Source organism: Periplaneta americana, chromosome 17, assembly GCF_040183065.1.
Source record: "Periplaneta americana isolate PAMFEO1 chromosome 17, P.americana_PAMFEO1_priV1, whole genome shotgun sequence".
Lineage (NCBI taxonomy): Eukaryota > Metazoa > Arthropoda > Insecta > Blattodea > Blattidae > Periplaneta > Periplaneta americana.
The window spans coordinates 50,846,350-50,868,289 of record NC_091133.1 but is presented as its reverse complement, the minus strand read 5'-3'; the positions used below and the strand labels follow the sequence as shown (position 1 = coordinate 50,868,289).

The following is a 21,940-nucleotide window of genomic DNA, read 5'->3' as shown; positions in this document are numbered from 1 at the left end:
TGGCCATTTCGATGACTGGTAGGGAAAGAGAACGGCGTTTCTGTATTTTTGAAAGAGTGAAAACATTTGCACGGAATACAATTAAAATAGGCCGACTTCGTGCACTTAACAGTAGGGCTATATAGAACTTGAAAGAAGTTATCATGTACCCTAACGTTTTGCAATACAAGAAAGGAGAATTGTTTTTATTTACGGAACGGATAAATTAACGTAGTAGGCCCTATACTTTCCTCGTGAAAAATGTTCATTCATATATCGGTATTCTCTTATTAGGTTTTATACAATAAAGCAATGCTTCTTAAACTTAGGTATTAGCACTGAGGAGCGCGGACACCATTTCTTGGATCAGTATTTTCACGGACCCCTTCAAAGTCTTCAATGGAATGATGATTAGGTTAGATTTTGGGGTTAACATTAAGTGAATATAAATTCTATTATTATATATATTATATATTTTTATAAGTAGTAATAGTTGTTATATTTTCTAAAATTGAATCAATATTTGAACATTTGAATTGAACAAAACGTTAATAATAATAATAATAATAATAATAATAATAATAATAATAATAATAATAATAATAATAATAATGTCCTGAAAAAGGTATATGACCTTCATTAATATTATGTCACAGAAGAGTTGAGCAAAACATTATCGGTAATCTACTGTCCATACATTCTTTGTATAATATCCTAATACTGCATATGTATATTCAAAAAGAAATTTAGTATATTTTGACAGGTTTCCCTCCTTCACTGAGGATGAAGGAACTCTTTTTTGTGTGCTTAAAATGTATTTTATCTCAGTATTAGTTATCTTTATTCTCAAGCCTGCTGTCGCATTTATTCGACCTTTTTTTGACAGTTTTGATACACGAAAGAGCAGATAATGCCAGCACTCACAAGAGAGTCGTGGGAAACGGCATTAAAATATGTATCAAGGCTCATTCTGAGAGTTCTGTATGTTCAGCATGAACTTCGGCTAAAAATAAAAAAGTTAACTTTCACTTCAGTGTTTTTCAATAAAGCAGATATTCTATTTTTTTTCGGTGAGATTGTGAGTCTCCATGATGATAAAGGGAATTTGAATGCGCTTTTTGTTAGAATAATAACCGGAAAATAATCTCTGAGTTTATCTTCATCTGTATTATGATAACGCTTATTTATAGGCAAAACTTATAAAATGTTTCTGGTTATTGTGTTTAAATTTACAGTCTTACTCATATACGACTCAATAACTTCAATAACACAAAAGGCTGTTAACAACAACCGAATGAATTTTAAGTTGTACTAACAAAGACTGACATAAAAAAAATAAAAATCCTTCTGCAGAAAGGAAAAAAGTCAATATCCAAAATATTTGCGGACTTCCAGAACGAGCTTTGTGGGACCCAAGGGGGTCCGCGGACCCACTTTGAGAACCACTGCAATAAAGTAGGCCTATTTGAGACGCGGTCATCGTCTCATACTCTTCAATCTTCCGTGACTGGCCATAAAAATGACAAAAGTCAGTGTCACCATCTATAAGTGGTAATTCTATAGCAAACATTTAATTACCAGGAGGAAAATTTTTCGGCTTCATGTTTGCCCAGTAATAGAGCAGCAGCACGGCCAACACTGCCACGAGGATGGGCAGAAGCATGGTGAGATAGATGCCTGCAGCCTGGAAAAGAAAGACATTGATTGTATCAACAAAACGCGATGACTGGAATTGTGCTAAAAACAGCCGAGTCTCTCATCGAGGACCCACCACATAGCCAGAGCTGCTCTGAATACTGAAATTGGCATTGGTTCCATGTCATTAATAGGAGAACATTCATACTTTCTATACTAAACAAGTCATGCTCTCAAGAAATGTAGAAAGAAACACAGATTAAGTCATATCACAGTTTCGTCCTGAAATAATTGTGAAGCATTACAGTATCTTAGTACACATATAGCTAACACAAGCAGATAATGTAGGGAACACGTGTATTCTCAATGTTCTATCAAGTAAGATTTTTTCATTCTTTCAAAGCCTCACAAATGTTGAAACATCTAAAGTTTCGAAGCTACGTGTCGGCACCATTATCCCGTCGATGAAGACAAAGAAGGCGAATCTTTGTATCTGCTTGATTGTTTACCAGGAGCTGTTCTCCGGGACTGGAAACATACAGCAGACAGATTTCCCGTTCCTTGTTATTCCTGACGAAACCGATTATATGATTCTGAAACGTTGGTCTTTTACAATGCAAAAAAAAAAAAAAAAACTGCACGATATCAGGGATACAACACCGGCACATAGAATACGTCAACCAGTTTTGGGAATGAAACTAAGGATACCTGAGTACGCAGCGAACCTTAGTGTAGTCAGCCGGTATGGGTGTGGGAAGCCTAACTTGAGGCTTAGCGCAGATCGCAGTGCTGGTCCACAGTGCACCCCCTCCCGTAAATTCAATTCAAATCAGGCATACAGTTATGTTGGTTTAGGCCTAAATGTAGGCTGACCATATTTTGATTTCCCCAAACCGGGACGCTGACTGTGTATACATATTTATCTTCCGGGCGATATTCAATATTCACGGTCCAGGTTGTTAAGTTCAACAATTCTGTACAACTGATAAGTTTATGAAAAACATATTAATATTAACTTTTAAGTCATTGATCGGCATCAAAATAAATGTACTTTAAGCAAGCTCTTCCAGGGTATGTTGTTAAGTTAAAAAATTGAAAGTATTTTATGAATTTTATTATGCGATAAAATTGTTTCTTTTGTTTTCAGAATAAAACGGTTAAACTTCAAAAATAGTTGTTATTCATTATGAATGTTGATGAAGGTTAAGAATTATTTTAAACAATGTTCATAATATGTTACTGCACTGTCTTTATTCCTTCTTGGATTAATGCCTTTAGTTACCACTTGATTGAATCTTCCTTAACAACTGTGTGTTGGTTTTTATTTTGCCATAGAACTGTGTGCAGATGAGCTAGTATTCATTTTACAATGCAAGAAGTAATAATAATAATAATAATAATAATAATAATAATAATAATAATAATAATAATAATAATAATAACATATTACTATTATTATTATTATTATTATTATTATTATTATTATTATTATTATTATTAATTATTAATGCTTTTTTTCTGGAAAAAAGTTTACCAGAAATCTGTCACTCGATCACATTATTCAACAAAAACGTAGGTTTAAAAATATTAGGCATACATACCTTATATTACAATAAGTTCCAAACGGAGCTCTTCGATTTTAAGCTTAACGGAAATTTTGCGATTTCGAGCTATAGCTTCAAGATCAATAACGGAAGATGGCAGAACTAGATTGCATGAGTTACTTTTGCACCAACGATAATAATGAGAAAATGTAAACTCTTGGACTCGGCAGTGGCGGCAATTTTAATTTTCAATTTCACTTATAAAATATATCTCGTTGAAATTTGTAATAGCAAAAAGTTTACCGGAACGCGTTCCGGGCCGTTCCGGCTGAAAAAAGCGCTGACTATGATTATTATTATTATTATTATTATTATTATTATTATTATTATTATTATTATTATTATTAGATAGGGATGCCAACGTTTCTTCTACCTATAGAATACATCCCTCTGAAATGTTATATAATGGCATCAGTTTTATTTTTGTTCGTAAAATAACAGAAAAAACTCAAGTGAAAACAATGCGACAGAGGACACATATTTATCCTTGAGAATCACACATCCGGTCGGTGCTAATTGCCCGTGCTAACAAATACTTCATGCGAAGTTCAAAGCTGTAATGTTTCACTTGCTTCCTCTTCAGTAAGACAACAAGAACAAATATTCCTGAAATTTGACTACGATCGTTGATTGACAAGAGAACCTTTCACTTAACGTCGACACCTTCCTAGAAAATTTGCGGAAGTTTGAATACCACAAGGGACAAAAATGTAGGTCTATGAATATAAACGTCACAAAAAATTATATTCGCGAAACTATGTATTTGAATACGCTTCGTATTTGTCGTTAAGGAAGGCACACCTTGCTCTACACTAGAGGCAGATTAGTGGGAATTGTCAACATTTCATTATGTTGATAAGACGTGTCTATTATAATTTCTGCATGGTGTTATCGTGCTACTTTTGTGTAGAATTCCCCAACTCCTTCATGGACAGAAATCCAATATAATAGTATAAAGATTAAGACACAGTGTTTATATTTTAATTACAAGCGTGGTTGATGAAAAGTGTAATGATCACGGAGAATCGTGTCAAGTAGGATGTGTGTTCTAATGCCAATACAAAAGGAATACTCAATGCGGGTTTTCAGTTACTTTTGAAAGCTATTTTTTATATTTCACTTTTCCTTTATAGTCTCGATACATGTACAATTTTAAGGAGCTTTTCGGTTCTATTTTAGAAGGTTTTCTTGTGAGCTTAGTGGCCCCCGATCTTGGAGAAATTAAGGGTAGGACCAAGTAGTTGTGTATGTGGGGATGATTTTAAACAGTAAAGAAAAGTGAGTTCGACACAAATCGTGGTGCCATGTCTTGTTGAGTAACATTCGTCCTTTCTGAAATATCTATATTAACTATTAATGCTAGGCCTATATTATTTTGTTTTGTTGAGTGGCATGTTCGTTATTGGTCTGATTCTAACTTGGCATTCACTGTAATTTCTAACAATAAAGAACAGACTTATGATAGATTAAAGTTTTTTTGCTAATAGCACGCTTAATATAAGCCAAGTCAAGAGCATAAACTGGAAAAGATAACAGCAGAGGAAGAGAGGAAAGAGTGAGCTATTAGGTCTCATTTCTTAACGGGGTGGAGTACTCGTATATTACACAGAAATAGATTATTATCCCGAACCCTAGCGCTACGGCCAACCGGCTAGGCGCATTCATAGCCCATATCAGCCGATTACCTTAAGATTCACTGAGTGTCCAGGCGGCGATCGGAGAATGTTATGGAGATTGAACGGCATAGTGTTAATGTCCAACATGGATAATCAGGAAAACTCAGAGAAAACTACCAATTGCGATCTTCTCCGTCACAAGTGTCACAGTGAAAAATTCCAGACTTGATCTGGACTTGAGCCAAGACCATCTGCGTAAACCATGACCGCCTGCCTGACAAACTTAAGGTGTAGATCTAGACTAAACCACTTCACCAATTTAGGGATTTACACAAATAAATACAGAAAGCAGTTGTCAGACCATCTTGCTGTAATATGTTATACAAATAATTAGTTTTCCACTGATATTTTAACAGCAACTAAAATCTACATAGGCATACTGATAGGGTCACAGGCGAAAAGATAAGTTATATTTAAGTTTATGGAGTTATTTTATTTTTATGAAATTAAACCCCACAGAAAGAATGATGTTGAAACTGATCAGAAAGAGAAAAGGGCATTGGTTGGGTCACCGACTGAGAAGAAACTGCCTACTGAAGGATACACTGGAAGGAATGGTGAATGGGTGAAGAGTTCGGGGCAAAAGAAGATATCAGATGATAGACGACATTAAGATATGTGGATCATATGCGAAGACTAAGAGGAAGGCAGAAAATAGGAAAGATTGGAGAATGCTAGGTTTGCAGTGAAAGACCTGCCCATGGGCAGAACATTTATGTATTTATGTATGTATGTATGTATGTAGTTTTATTTCCGCTTTACATATGTACTGTACGTCACTAAAGCGTTCGCTAGGAGTGAGCGTACATCACTTGAATACCTAGCAGCGGCCGGGACTGGGGAGTGAGGGTTAAGAATTGAGAATTAGCCACGAAATCCCGTGAAGGGCAAAGGCCTCCTGATTATGCAGGGTGGTTTGTCAAGCAGTTCCCGGTTAGCCACTGCGGGAAATGGTCACTTTTGTAATGTACTCGTAATCATCATCATCATCATCATCATCATCATCATCATCATCATCATCATCATCCCCAAGTGGGCCTTGGCTTCTTCAACAATCTTCCTCCATTCGTCTCTCTCCTGTACTTATCTTCTCCAATTTCTTATTCCCATTCTTGCCAAATCATGTTACACCATCCAACCATCTCAATAAAATTTGGGTCGTCCAGGTCATCTGTGTCCCCACGTTTCATTGAATAATACCTTTTTTGGGATGTTATTCTCCGTATTCCTCATTACACGCCCCAACCATTTTATTCTCGAGGATTTTTAGTAGGTTATTTTACGACGCTTTATCAACATCTCAGGTTATTTAGCGTCTGAATGAGATGAAGGTGATAATGCCGGTGAAATGAATCCGGGGTCTAGCACCGAAAGTTACCCAGCATTTGCTCATATTGGGTTGAAGGAAAACCCCGGAAAAAACCTCAACCAGGTAACTTGCCCCGACCGGGAATCGAACCCGGGCCACCTGGTTTCGCGGCCAGACGCGCTAACCGTCGAAGATTTTATGGCGGCGATTAATGTACTCGTAATAGTTTGGGATAATAGTAAAAAACGCTAGTCTCCCCTCCTGGAATTCTGGATCGCCCTGCTTCAAAGAAAACTATGCTAAATATTAGTCCTTCGCCCTTGGTCAGTTTGAACCCAAAAATCTCGGATCCAATGAAAAGCATGGTAACCACTAACCACAGAGGACGGACTACTGCTGGTCGTGCTATGTGCTGTAAACCATAATAAAGACTTTTCTTCCGTCGGTAACCACAACGTGGTCGAATAATAATTATAATGCAATGATGAGAATGTTTATATAATATTTATTACCTGGTGGTGATGTCAGTAACAGTGACAAGGACGGATGAGTTGTGCGTCACATGGTGCAGTGAATAGGTCTACTGCACGAGTGATTTCCAGCATTTTGTATAATTATTATACTGTTCGTCTTGAGAGGAAGGAAATATATGTGAAAGTGTGTTTAGAGTTAATTGCTTAATTTAATTGAAATTAGCAAGTGAACTTCTCCTTTGCGGTATACTATTACCGACGTTCTTTACCAAGATATTTTATTTAACCTGTCTGTGTCATAAAACTCTCTTTTTATTTTCGTAATTACGCTTCTCACATGCACCAGTCATGTCCTACAGTATCGAAGTGTTTTATTACTTATTGTTAGTGTCTGTTTGCCAGTCATGTGCATGTGAAGCTCCTCCTACGCCATGACCAATCCTATCCAGTGGCGGATCCAGGATTACTTAAGGGGTTAGGTACAGTTTACAGCAGTAAAATTTTTGGAAATATTCAACATTTCTTTCTCCATTACTGTATCTTGTACAATAATGAAAAATGGTATGTGTAAAACACTGTCCTTCTGCTATATGATTTTAAAAAAATTATATATTTTTTTTTCAGAATTCAAAATGTGCAGTTCGCTGTGCAGTGATGAAGCGTTTCCCTCATAACTCATAATCTTGTTAACTTTTTCATGTTCTCTCTCTTTTATTTTATTGCTGAAACTCATGTTTACAATATCATGCTCTTTCGACTACATTCCTTAATAAATAATATTTCTTTTTATTTTGTATTAGAATAAAATACTGATATTTGACAATTTTTTAAATGAATTTATTTTTTATCAATCCATCATAGAGCAGTGATCTTGTATCATAATGTAGATATGACATGCATAAATACACACAAAAAATTGCATCACAGAATATTGAATAGTTTTTTAGTTATGTGGGAAAGGCTTCAGCATTGCACAGTGCACTGATTTAAAAAAAATGTATTTTTTTTTAAATCGTAAAAATGTTTTTTTCATATAGCAGAAGGACAGTGTTTTACACCTACCAATTTTCATTATTGTACAAGATACAGTAATGGAGGAAAAAATGTTGAGTATTTCCAAAATTTTACTGCTGTAAGCTGTACCTAACCCTTTAAAGAAGGGATAGGCTAACTTTCTTTTTCTATTACCGCCACTCTCAAGTCCCGGCCGCTGCTAGATATTCAAGGGATGTACGCTCACTTCCAGCAAACGCCTTAGTGACGTACATATGTAAAGCGGAAATAAAATTTTGGGGGTTAATTTCATATAAATAAAATAACTCCGTAAACTTAAAAATAACTGTTGTCTTTTCGACTCAAAGAAGCTCCCCCCTCCTTAACCCCTCTCTGGATCCGCCTATGTTTTAAAGGGAAGTAAAGGTAAGGTCCCGTGTTGTTGAATTACGGCATGTAAAAATATCCCGCGAGCAGAGGAATATAAAATGATGCACTGTACTTTTGGTCCATGGAAAATGCTCTTTTTTATTCACACTTAGTTTTATGGTTCGCCACTGTCGCCATGTATGAAATGAATAGTTATAAACAGGCTTCGAGACTTTGGACCCGATACAATAAGTTTACTGTGTATGTACTATAGGTTGACTCGCTGCAGCTAGTGAAAGGTAGAGATGTGTTGAGGTAACAACGTTGCTATTTAGAGAAGAGGACGGTAGTATGGGGAAGCACACACATATTTACGTTCTGAAAGTAAATATGCGTTACAAAATGACAATGTCAAAAGAATGTGAAAAGCATTTATTCTCCTGTCTTTTATAAGCATTTGTGTTTAATTATACACAGTGTTAATGGTGGAAATAAACATGTAGCAATTTTAATTTCTTCATTTATCCTATTGGTCGTATTTAGGAAGTGCAGTTACAGTACCGAATTGCAATGTACCACAAGATACATTTTTTAGTAGATTATTTTACAACGCTGAATCAACATCTGAGGTTATTTAGCGTCTGAATGAGATGAAGGTGACAATGCCGGTGAAATGAGTCCGGGGTCCAGCACCGATAGTTACCCAGCATTTGCTCATATTTGGTTGAGGGAAACCCCCGGAAAAAACCTCAACCAGGTAACTTGTCCCAACCGGAATTCGAAACCGGGCCACCTGGTTTCGCGGCCAGACGCGCTAACCGTTAATCCACAGGTGTGGACACTACAAGATATAGCTATTTTCAGTGTCTCAAACGTAAATCTTTTTCGGTTATCTGTCAAACACAGTTTGCAATACGCTCTACGTCGCATGACGTGATAGGAGCAAAACGAAAAAACCTAACATCATTACAACTTTATTCCTTTATTCTCGGGTGACTCTGTGTCCACTAATTTGCTGTTTATATTTTTGTAAACTCTCGATATAAAAGTTTCTAAACATGTACCAGCATACAAGACTGGAGAAGAAATTTAAAGAGAAGTTTTCATGGCTATTTCAATCCACGTACTTTCTCAGGAAAACTGGTGTGATGTCTGTTAAACTGGCACGAAACGAGGGCAACACTCGACTCTCCCCGCGCCTCCTGACTTCTCTCTCCACCCCACCCACATTCTCCATCTTCTTCCATTAGTTGTAGGTCAGTCTCTCTCACACTTTTACCCCTCGCGCGCATGGATTTGTGTCCACATCTATTGGAAACAACACCACCGGCAGTCAGCTCTTCAAGCATTCATATTCACGTGTTAAAATAATTTTACTTTATGAAATATAAATATCGCCACGGTCGATTTCGTCATTACCTACTTGATATATCGAACATGCCTTCGATATTCGATACTGTTAATTGTTTATAATACGGCGTTTGTAACTCACCGAGCGGAAGTTGCTGCGAGGGCCTTGCACGCGTCGAACAGACTGCCGGGATCGTTGGTCACGCGCAGTGGTCACACCGTCACACGCAATATGGCAACGCTGCACTTCTCCCCATGTTTATTTGGCGCTTGAGGCGTCTTGAGCTGCAGTGTGTGTTGACATGAGGTCGCGATCACTTGCATGGAATTTATTTATCTGTGTAATATGTAAATGAAATGTCACGCTACACCGGGCTTTCCACCAAAGACAACACGGGATATCTCATTGACAATGGACAAATATTGTCATGCGCTGGATAAGAATCTTGGGCTTCCAGTTTCACGCAACATTGACACCGAGCGTCTTAACTACTCGAAAGAACACAGTGCTCGAAAGAAATCGCTTACCATTGTTTATATTATTTCTATTATTTCTCTGAGCATGAGTTTTTACTCCTTCAAACTTCAGGGATGACGTCTGTTTGTAATTTGTAAAAGTTGTTTTACTAGGAACAAACTTGAGTGTTTCTTTCATAAAAGTGTCTATGACAACAATATACTTACGCATTATTATTGTTATTATTATTATTATTATTATTATTATTATTATTGTTATTATTATTATCATCATCAGTGGCGAAGCTCTTAAGAGGCTTTTGAGGCTTAGCCTACTCAAAAAATTTGAGTTATTTTACTTAGCAACAGTAGGCCTATAAGTTTATAATTTAACAATGTTACGTAACACTTTGTTTGACTCCGGTCCTTCCATATATTAAGTTCACTGTTGGCGGTCATTCCAGGTTGCAGAGTTCAGTGCGAGAGGCTTGTGGCAGAAGCCTCTGCTACGACGACTACGACCTTGACTCGCAAGTTTGAGGGGGGACCATGGAAGGGTTTGCTACATCTCGATACGAGAAGCGGCTAGCCTCAACAATAATACATTGTGCTATATCGGTGTCCTGTTAATGTGCTGTTGCGTTGTTGAGTGTTAGTTTAATCAAAAGTGCATGCGCGCGCGTGTGTATGTGTTACATATTATTACTTGTAGAATTAAAAGCGAAACCGTTTTCAAGTATGAAACAAAATGTGCTTACAAAAATAGGAGATCGACACCATCTTTACGGTCAGCGCGTCTGGCTGCGAAACCAGGTGGCCCGGGTTCGAATCCCGGTCGGGGCAAGTTACCTGGTTGAGGTTTTTTCCGGGGTTTTCCCTCAACCCAATATGAGCAAATGCTGGGTAACTTTCGGTGCTGGACCCCGGACTCATTTCACCGGCATTATCACCTTCATATCATTCAGACGCTAAATAGCCTAGATGTTGATACAGCGTCGTAAAATAACCCAATAAAATAAAATAAAAATAAATAAAAACACCATCTTTACATATTAAAATAGTTGGAGGAAGACAAAATATAAATCTTCAATTTTCATGGTATAAGAAATATCCTTGGTTAACAGGGTGCTCTGAGACAAATAAGTTATACCTGCATTCTGCTTGGGGGTTAAAATGAGTGGTTATCATCTTCTTGTGGGGTCTGTCACAAAAAAATTTTGATAGAAAGGTCGAGAAACATCTGCTCTGTAAAAAGATATAAGGTAAGCAGATTTTTTTTTCAGCCTACCCAGTATTTACACCTTATCTTAGTCACTGTTATTATTCGTTAAACTACCAGCATCTTCAAAGCACGACAATCTACGCTGCGACGCAGGCAGTAAAGAAACGTCTGCTAGCATAGTCAATGACAATTTTCGTCCATGCTGTCTACCAATATTATTTCTAAAACGCTTCATTTCATATTTGGTGACAGTGGCGACACCATGGGACTAAGTGTGAATAAAAAAGAGTATTTTCCATGGACCAAAAGTACAATGCATACATTTCATATTTCTCCGCTCGCGAACTAGTGGAAGCGGCAATACAGAGCGTAGCTACACACAAGCCTGCACGCCGTGCGACCTGTGAAGTAGGCCTATATAAAACGTGCTATCTTCTTCAAAGATGATGTTGAAAGTGTTCTCCATTTTCTGTGAGGCAGACGTTGTAGCGCTTAAGACATTTTGTTTCACACTTCTGCAGTACGGCTTCCGAAATGTTGGCTATTTCTTGTAGAAGGCCTACGTTGTTTTGCGATTCATTCAATGTTCGTAGATTTTATTTATAGACCTTGTCTTTTAAACTGTCCCATAAATAAAAATTGCAGATCGTTAAGTCTGGGGATCGAGTAGGCCACAACCCTATAGTAATCACCAGACAGCGTAACTTGTTGCCCGATGAAACAGGTTTGCTGTTTATTACAGGTACAGGTTTGTTTACTTGCGCGTGAGTAGAGTCATAGTCAGCGGTGGAGAGGGATAGGTAGAGACCACAGATTTTCGTATAATGATATAAAGCGTAAAATAAATACAGTATTTTCTGGTAATGTATGTGAGTCTGTACGAAAATGAATTAATCATTTAAATTTGTACTTAAAGACTGAAATATAAGAATTATTTTAACATGTGAGTAAGCGGGTGATTCAGAAAATTGAAAATTACGCGTTACATGATTCATATTCATTTTTTGTAAATTTAAATGAATTATTCAACTCAGCAAATATTGTAAAGATAAATGTTGATAATGTTAATGCACTGACAGAAAGGATTAAAACAGCTAGTTACTTCAACGATATAAAAAGTACTGATTGCATTTGTTACTTTGAAAGAAATATTTTTGAAACAATCAACCAACACTTCCAATGTTGAATCTGACGTAATTGAGACATTACGAGATCTCATGTTTAATTGCCCTGAATTTACATCTGCTGTGTTGAAATGTCTCTGGGTTCCTTGTGCATCTGTTGATGCAGAAAGGTTTTTCTCAATGTATAATTTAAATGTTAGTGACCTAGGCACAGAATGAAATAAAATAATATTGTTACAGCAGAAGTTACATTATACAAATGTTTTTTTTTTCTCCGTGTTATAAAGTTGTATTTAATTTTAATATGTAGAATAAATTGTTGTATGAAAACTTTTTTGTAATTATTTTGACGTCTAATACATAATGCAGGTTTGTTTTTTCACGTAAAACTCTCTTTCAAATTTATACGAAATTATTGTGATTATCTTATAACTAATTAGCGATAAAAAGGCGAAATATAATAGTCCTACAGTATTTATAACGATTTTTTTTTCGAAATTAATACCAAATTCTGTAGTCTGTAGCTCCTGATGTAAGTTACTTGTCGCAGTTGATAAAGCGTCGTAAAATAACCAATTTAAAAAAGTTACTCATCGACTGCAACACAAAGCAAGTTAACAGCGAATAACTAATGCACCATAGTACAACGCTGCACGACCACGACCCACGCTGCCTTTTACTGTACTCCAACCAGGAGAAAGTCTCGGGGGAATGAGACACAGAAGGGTAATGCTGTGAATGAATGTTGATGTCATAAGATGTCATAAGGTCACACATGTGGGAACACGCATCTCCATTGGCTAACTCTCAAAGCACAAACGATAACACTGATACACACAAATTTATACTACCCTAGTTACAAAATTAGATTACGGTAATCTCCTGGTCTTTTAATTCCTCCATACAGGAAATAACATATGCAGGAGAGCATATGTGTTTAAACTGACGTTAAAACGGTAATACGAGTATTATCTATCTACTTCGCTCCAATAGGTGATGCAATAGTAAGCACACTCCTTTCACGGTTAATCTCCTGGTTGGAGAGGCACTCTGGAACACAGTTAACCTGAAACCACTTGCCCCTCTCTCCTATCGGGCACTAAGTTTCACTTTCTAGTAATAACCCTCTCATCAAACACTTCAGCAATCGTACGAAATGAAGTTCGAGCTATATGGACTGTAGCTCCGTCTTGCTGAAATACACCATACATTCCTCCCCCTCCTCCTCCTCCTTCTTCTTCTTCTTCTTCTTCTTCTTCTTCTTCTTCTTCAGTTAATTATGGGGGAAAACTGTTCCAAAATTAAGATTTTGTATCTGTCAGCATTAATTATTTTATGAAAGAAAAAGGGCCGATTCATTTATAGAGTATTCGGACCTTAAATTGCAGTACAGCGCTAATGGAGTGACTTGTTGCGACATCAACTGCAGTGTGTGCGCAAGAGTGGCTTAAGCGGAACATCACAACTATAATTGCGCGCAAGAGTGGCTTAAGCGGGAACGTCACGACTACACATTAAATATCTAAAAATTAGAGTTAAATCCAGACTGACATTTACCCAAGATTCATCTGTGTAAATTATAGGTTTATTTTGTGCCCTTAAACGTTTTATCTTACTTACTTACTTACTTACAAATGGCTTTTAAGGAACCCGAAGGTTCATTGCCGCCCTCACATAAGCCCGCCAGCGGTCCCTATCCTGTGCAAGATTAATCCAGTCTCTATCATCATACCCCACCTCCCTCAAATCCATTTTAATATTATCCTCCCATCTACGTCTCGGCCTCCCTAAAGGTCTTTTTCCCTCCGGTCTCCCAACTAACACTCTATATGCATTTCTGGATTCGCCCATACGTGCTACATGCCCTGCCCATCTCAAACGCCTGGATTTAATGTTCCTAATTATGTCAGGTGAAGAATACAATGCGTGCAGTTCTGTGTTGTGTAACTTTCTCCATTCTCCTGTAACTTCATCCCGCTTAGCCCCAAATATTTTCCTTAGCACCTTATTCTCAAACACCCTGAACCTATGTTCCTCTCTCAGAGTGAGAGTCCAAGTTTCACAACCATACAGAAGAACCGGTAATATAACTGTTTTATAAATTCTAACTTTCAGATTTTTCGACAGCAGACTGGATGATAAGAGCTTCTCAACCGAATAATAACACGCATTTCCCATATTTATTCTGCGTTTAATTTCCTCCCGAGTGTCATTTATATTTGTTACTGTTGCTCCATGATATTTGAATTTTTCCACCTCTTCGAAGGATAAATCTCCAATTTTTATATTTCCATTTCGTACAATATTCTGGTCACGAGACATAATCATATACTTTGTCTTTTCGGGATTTACTTCCAAACCGATCGCTCTACTTGCTTCAAGTAAAATTTCCGTGTTTTCCCTAATCGTTTGTGTATTTTCTCCTAACATATTCACGTCATCCGCATAGACAAGAAGCTGATGTAACCCGTTCAATTCCAAACCCTGCCTGTTATCCTGAACTTTCCTAATGGCATATTCTAGAGCGAAGTTAAAAAGTAAAGGTGATAGTGCATCTCCCTGCTTTAGCCCGCAGTGAATTGGAAAAGCATCGGATAGAAACTGACCTATACGGACTCTGCTGTATGTTTCACTGAGACACATTTTAATTAATCGAACTAGTTTCTTGGGAATACCAAATTCAATAAGAATATCATATAATACTTCCCTCTTAACCGAGTCATAAGCCTTTTTGAAATCTATGAATAACTGATGTACTGTACCCTTATACTCCCATTTTTTCTCCATTATCTGTCGAATACAAAAAATCTGATCAATAGTCGATCTATTACGCCGAAAACCGCACTGATGATCCCCAATAATTTCATCTACGTACGGAGTTAATCTTCTCAAAAGAATATTGGACAAAATTTTGTACGACGTCAACAAAAGTGATATTCCTCGAAAGTTATCACAGTTGGTTTTGTCCCCCTTTTTAAAAATAGGTACAATTATGGACTCCTTCCATTGTTCTGGTACAATTTCCTTTTCCCAAATAGCAAGTACAAGTTTATAAATTTCGCTATATAATGCACTTCCACCCTCTTGTATTAATTCTGCTGGAATTTGATCGATACCTGGAGACTTGTACTTTTTCAGATTTTCTATCGCAATTTCGACTTCTGAAAGCGTGGGTTCGGGTATAAATGGCTCAGCAGTTTGTATTTCAATTTCGTCCCGATCATTTCTATTTGGCCTATGTACATTTAGTAGTTGCGCAAAATAGTTTTTCCATCTGTTTAGGATTGATGGAGAGTCTGCAAGCAAGTCACCATTCTCATCCTTGATCACGTTTACCCTTGGCTGATATCCGTTCTTAAATTCCTTTATACCCTTATATAAATCTCGAATGTTTTTATTCTTATTATTTGTTTCTACCTCATTCAGTTTTTCCTTCAAGTAACCTCTCTTTTTATTCCTAAGTGTACGACTTGCTTCCCGTCTTTCATTGAAATAATTATCTCTCTTCTCCTCAACTGGATCCTGTAAGAATTTCAATTTTGCCTGTTTCCTTCTTTCTACTACCATGCAACAATCTTCATCAAACCACGGTTTCTTTTTCTTAGTTTCATAATAACCTATGCTCTGCTCAGCTGCAATTTTGATACTATCTCTGATATTTTCCCACACGCTATTAACATCTAATTCTTTCTCAACTTCGTCGGAACTTTCTAAAGTGGCAAACCTATTCGAAATTTCGACCTGATAATTTTGCTTAGCTTCCTCGTCCTTTAATTTCAAAATATTGAATTTAGTAATATTAACTTGTTGCTCTACTCGCTTGGCTACTGATAATCTTTATCTTAATTCTCCAATCACCAAATAATGGCCAGAATTACAGTCTGCACCCCTGAAAGTTCGAATATCTACTATACTAGTATGTCTCCGTTTATCTATCAAGATGTGATCTATTTGGTTGTGTGTCAATCCATCTGGAGAAGTCCAAGTATATTTATGTATATCCTTATGGGGGAATGTTGTACTTTTGACAATTAAATTTTTCGATGTGGCAAAGTTGACTAATCTAACTCCATTGTCACTAGTAATAATTTCTTTGGTTTCGATGAAAGCACCTTTATTACCTCTTCTTAGATACCGAAAGTCTGTATCATGCAAGAAATGATACAATGTGTAGTTGTGGAAAATTGTGGCAAAGAATCGTCTTCACTTACCCTTGTCAGAATTACGTTCAGTGTCGGAGGTATGTTTGTAAATAAAAGAGAATGAACCACTCGACATACCCCAATCTGCACAATAGCATCATATTTAATTAGTCTCGTGATTTTCTTCTGTCCTTTCTTTTTTGTTTTTCCTTAGAGTTCGCAAAGGACTCTGTTTCAGTTCCTTCCTTATAAATTAGTATATATTGTTCACTCAGAATAACCTGTCGCTTTAGCAGTTTCTCTAACCGAGCCACTCACATTCATTATCTTAAAATAATAGTCCAGGACGTTCATAACATTGCTGCATTTCTTCCCCCTAAGCTTACCTATGGAACGTTTCTTCTTAATTTGAAAATCCATTTTACACTCTGATATCTTATAGGCATATATATATATATATCTTATTTTATCTTGAACAAGTTTTATACTAAGAAACTGTAAGCACAAGCACACCCGCACACGCAAACGCACACACGCACACACATAAAATTACTCTCCTCACTTGTATATAATTGGATATACCGTCAACGCGGGCTACTTTGACCCTTAAGGTGTTACTTGAACCCAAAAGAAAAAAATGTTTACTTACCATTGGAGTAACTTAGGTGAAAATATTTGTCCAGATGAAAGTTTACAGAGAAAAAAAAAACACAACTTTCGACACCAAACTGTTATTTTATATCGACGAAAACATTTTTTTTCTTCTGGGTTCAAGTAACATCTTAAGGGTCAAAGTAGCCCGCGTTGACGATACTATAAAAGTTACTAATGATCGTCAATGCACGTGACCGTCTCAAGATTAAAATGTAACCTTGAGCTAACGCGGTGCGTCAGAACGAAACAGAACAGATATCCACCCTTTCCTAAATCATCCTAGAACTAAATGAGCTACAGACTTGGGGTTTGTTTTAAAAATAACCTCTATCTTCGAAGGACATTTCTTCCCCTTTGACCCCTTGTACAAGTCGACACCAAAAAAGTTTTCCGCTGGCTGAATTTTTCGTGTGTTCGTGTAAAAATTTCTGACTATGACTGAAAAGAAAGAGACATTCTGCATTTTCTTATCATTAAAATGTAGATTTAAACTCACGTACTTGGAGAGTGAATATTTCTTTACCAAGAATAAAAAGAAAAAGTTTCTAACGGATTTAATATAGGATTTATGACGTGATATGTTTCGTGCACCAAAGATTTTGCATGTGGGGTAAATTTTCATTATATTGACATTTTAACCCTTAATTACTATGGAAGACTTTTTCATTAACTCCAACAGATGCAACTTCAAATTCTGTAGGTAACTATAATATATTCACGTGTTTTTATCGATTGCTATATGTTTTACGGAAATGTGGCAACCTCGTTTGATTAGAAAAGGATAGCGCTTATGGTGAAATTCATGAGAAGGAAAGAGACGAATGGATTTCATTCTCTGCTGTACTGCAATTTAAGGTCCGAATACTCTATAGGCGTTTTGGGTCCTACAGCAATTTAATAGGGGATCCTGTGTACATGAAACGTAGAGATATCTGAATAACATACGTGTGGGACGTAGGAAACAAAATAGGTACGGAACTAGAAATCCGTTCTGTGAATAAAATACATATAATTTCTATAATACATAACATAATATGCATTACGCCAGGGATGTCAAGATCAGAGCACGTAAAAGACTCTACGTGCTCCCAAGCGCTCACGGGTTCCAATGAACCTATTCTGCAGGCAGTAGTGATGAACAAGAAGGGGTGAGCAAAATGTACTCTATTGGCCTACCACTGCAAGATGAAATAAACTGCTCTTCAGTAATAGATAATTTAATATGTCAGTAGAAGAAGTTTCAAGTTGAAAGTTTCTCGCCTTGACAACTCCTTTTTGAATTACAAAGATCACGTGCGCATCTCTCAAGGCATCTGTCAAATTCCACCTATCTCATCTCTAAATTGTCACAGTACTGCAGCATTAAAACTCTCATGTCTTGGTATTATTAACAATTTTTCTCACTTCTATCCCTTATAGCGACTCATTTTTGTGCAACCCCTCTGGACTTGTGACTACCAAGTTTTAATTAATGTTAGAGGAGAAAAATTCGCTCCGGCGCCGGGGATCGAACCCAGGTCCTTGGTTCTATGTACCAAGCGCTCTCACCATTGAGCTACGCCGAAGTCCAATCCACAGCACCGGATCGAACTCCCCTCCTCCAGTGTTTTTCCCTTTGTGGCCTGACTCCAAGTTGGGCATGTATGTTGACATTTTATTAAGTTAACTGCCATTATACAAGGAGCGCACTCAGTTGAGTGACTTGGTGGCCGGGATTCCACAGTAATGTACACAGTAATCTGTACAGAAATATGCACTGTTGCTAGAAGAATTTACTAAAGATTATTATTTTTTTGGTTATACAGAATATATCTGTTATGGTAACAATTAATGGCAGTTGATTTAATAAAATGTCAACATACATGCCCAAATTGGCGTTAGGCCACAAAGGGAAAAACACTGGAGGAGGGGAGTTCGATCCGGTGCTGTGGATTGGACTTCGACGTAGCTCAATAGTGAGAGCGCTTGGTACGTAGAACCAAGGACCCGGGTTCGATCCCCGGCGCCGGAGCGAATTTTTCTCCTCTAACATTAATTGTTACCATAGGACCAAAAAGATAATAATCTTTAGTAAATACCAAGTTTTAGCCTAGGACAGCCTAGTGCAGCGGTCATCAAAACACTGCACACTCGGGCTAGCGTCTCTTACCCGCGGACAAGACATAGCCCTAGCGTGCTATCGTCGCTGCTGGAGGATATGCTGTCTCTGTATCCCTTATGCACGACGGAGCAGAGTTCCTTACCCTCTGTCCACTCTACCCATTTCAGCGAGTGCTCACGACCCCTGGCCTAGTGGTATAATCCTCCTCTGCTTGCCACTATTAACCAATAATAGACTATATAACGTATTTTGCTACTCGTATTATGCAGGGCTTGTTCTCGAACAATAATATATTATTTTTTCGAACAGAAAAGCTCAAGTTCATACATTGCAAGAACGTTTATTTGTAACTTATCAATTATTTTATTTCTCCATGCTATTGTGAAATGGGCTCCAGATTGGCATCAGATTTTCTAATGTAGAAAAATCCTGTGCGTGGGAGTTTTAACATATGTTATATGTTTCCCACATGATTCACTTACTAAGCAAGATTAAATTTTATCATATTGTCGTGGATAATATCTATAAATATACATTAACAGATGCTATTACCTCTTATCATGATGGATGAACTAAATTCTGTTGAAGTGGCCACTCAACAGTATTTACATAATTCGTATCATTCATACTACGCAACGATGGATCATATGTATGTAACTTCAATTTCTCAAGTCAATTTAGCATTTTGTGGACTACGTACCGTAATTTTTGTATGTAAGACTCTTTTCTGTATAAGGTATATCCTGAAAATTAGGCCATTTTTATTAACTATTATTAGGCTTACATGGCTTCTAAATCTAGTCATTTTACAGCTTTTACACATTGCGTACTGGTACACTTTCTTTGCATATGTTTATAACAGGACTCAAAATGGACCGGAGCGGACAGGAACTGCGTTCCGATTCGTGAATTTCAGGAACATTTCCATTCCGTCTCGTGAGAGGTGACTATCGTCAATTCCGGTTTATTTTAATTTGGTATTGCTTAGAAAATAATATATGACCGTTAATCATTTTGCAAAACAACTGTATCACAATATTTTTCACTTGCATAACTTAAGTTTATTTTCAAAAGATCATCGAAGTAAATCATTCCGAGGTGTGTGCATTTTATGCAACAGAGTTTATTTTCATTGATAGATGTAACTACCGTTCGTGGTTTCTGTCTGTGTGAATTTAATAAACGGACTAAAATTTCCGAAGAGTGACCGAAATTTGTATATTAATTGAGTGGCTCAGTGCTAGATTTGCCTAAATCACAAATTTTTAGCCGCAGATTTCTGCATAAAATGACTAAGTTATTTATATGTGTGTGGCAAAGTAGATGTACCAAATAAATATTAGAATATAATAAATGAGAAATCATTTTCAAATGAGAGCATATAGTTTTGAAAAACGAGGTCTAAATTTAAACTTCAATAACTTTTTTGAGTGTAATTGTGGCTTAGGCTACTCTGGCACTGAACCACTCCATGTGTATATAAATATTTGAATGTTTATTATAAATACAGCATGGTAATATTCCGCTCCATCTCACTATATAGTGATTACATTCCGTCGTAGTCCACCGCTGTGGAATAACGGTTAGCTTGCCTGACGGTGAAATGAGCGGGCCCGGGTTCAAATCTTGGTTGGGACCAGTTACCTGGTTGAGGATTTTTCTGGGAGTTTCCCTCAACCCATTAAGAGCAAATGCTGGGTAACTTTCGGTGCTGAATCATGGATTCCTTTCACCGAAATTATCACCTTCAGACGCTAGATAACCATAGATGTTGATAAAGCATCGTAAAATAACCAAATAAAAAAATACCTTCCTTATCGTCGTCAACACCACCGAGTCCACGATATTAACAGAGCCTTCCGGCTCGTGAAAACTCTATTTCGGGCCCCCTTGTTTATAAAATACACTTTAGGGTCTACCGCTGTGGAGTGACGGCAAGTCTAACGGTGAAATGAGCTGTCCCGGGTTCAAATCTTGGTTGGGACAAATTACCTGGTTCAGGGGTTTTCCGGGATTTTCCCTCAACTCACTGAGAGCAAATATGCTGTATAACTTTCAGCGCTAGACCTTGGGCACATTTCAACTTCATCTCATTTAGACGCTAGATTTCCATAGCAGTTGATAAAGCGTCATAAAATAATCAATAAAAAAGTCACGATTTCTGCAAACGCCATGCAGCACAGTGGATCAAAACGTAAATCTAGCTGATCAAAATTAATAACTTATAAAAAATGAAGCTGTGTTGGAAAGAGTGAAAGAGTAGATGAAGAAAGAATGATGCTGAAACTGATCAGAAGAGGAAAAGGAATTGGTTGAGTACCTGCTTGAGAAGAAACTGCCTACTGAAGGATGCACCGGTAGGAATGGAGAACGAGAGAAGAGTTCGGGGTAGAAGAAAATATCAGATGATAGGCGACATTAAGATATATGGATCATATGAGGAGACAAAGAGGAAAGTAGAAAATAGGAAAGATTGGAGAAAGCTAGGTTTGCAGTGAAAGACCTGCCCTTGAACAGAACACAAAATGAAATGAATATTCTGTCTAACAGGTTTTTATGAAATTTCACACATGAGTTACAAGTAGCATATATTTTTGTGTACGAACTCTCATTGTGCTTGTGTAAAAGGAACTATTCCTTTGTAGGAGGTAGTTTAAAAAAATTGATAAATTTTCTTCTACCTAACAGATTTTTATAAAACTTTGTACAGGACTTACAGGTAGAATATACTGTTTATGTAAAAATCTCTTATTATGCTTGTGTAAGACAACTACCCCTTTATAGGGTGGTTTTAGATAAAATTAATTACGTTTCTCTTATGCACCTGATTTTCATGAAAATTTATACAGAAAT

General features: G+C 37.1%; 1 protein-coding gene across 1 annotated transcript in view; it reads right to left on the bottom strand.

Moving 5' to 3' along the window:
- Positions 1 to 21,940, bottom strand: part of LOC138692742 (uncharacterized) — a 69,219-nt gene that overhangs the window by 26,784 nt on the left and 20,495 nt on the right. Inside the window, exons 9-11 of the mRNA XM_069815934.1 lie at positions 12,828 to 12,922; positions 9,531 to 9,634; positions 1,558 to 1,663 (exon numbers count right to left, since the gene is read on the bottom strand). Of these exons, the coding sequence (XP_069672035.1) occupies positions 1,558 to 1,663; positions 9,531 to 9,634; positions 12,828 to 12,922 (305 nt within the window). The remainder of the gene's footprint in view (positions 1 to 1,557; positions 1,664 to 9,530; positions 9,635 to 12,827; positions 12,923 to 21,940) is intronic.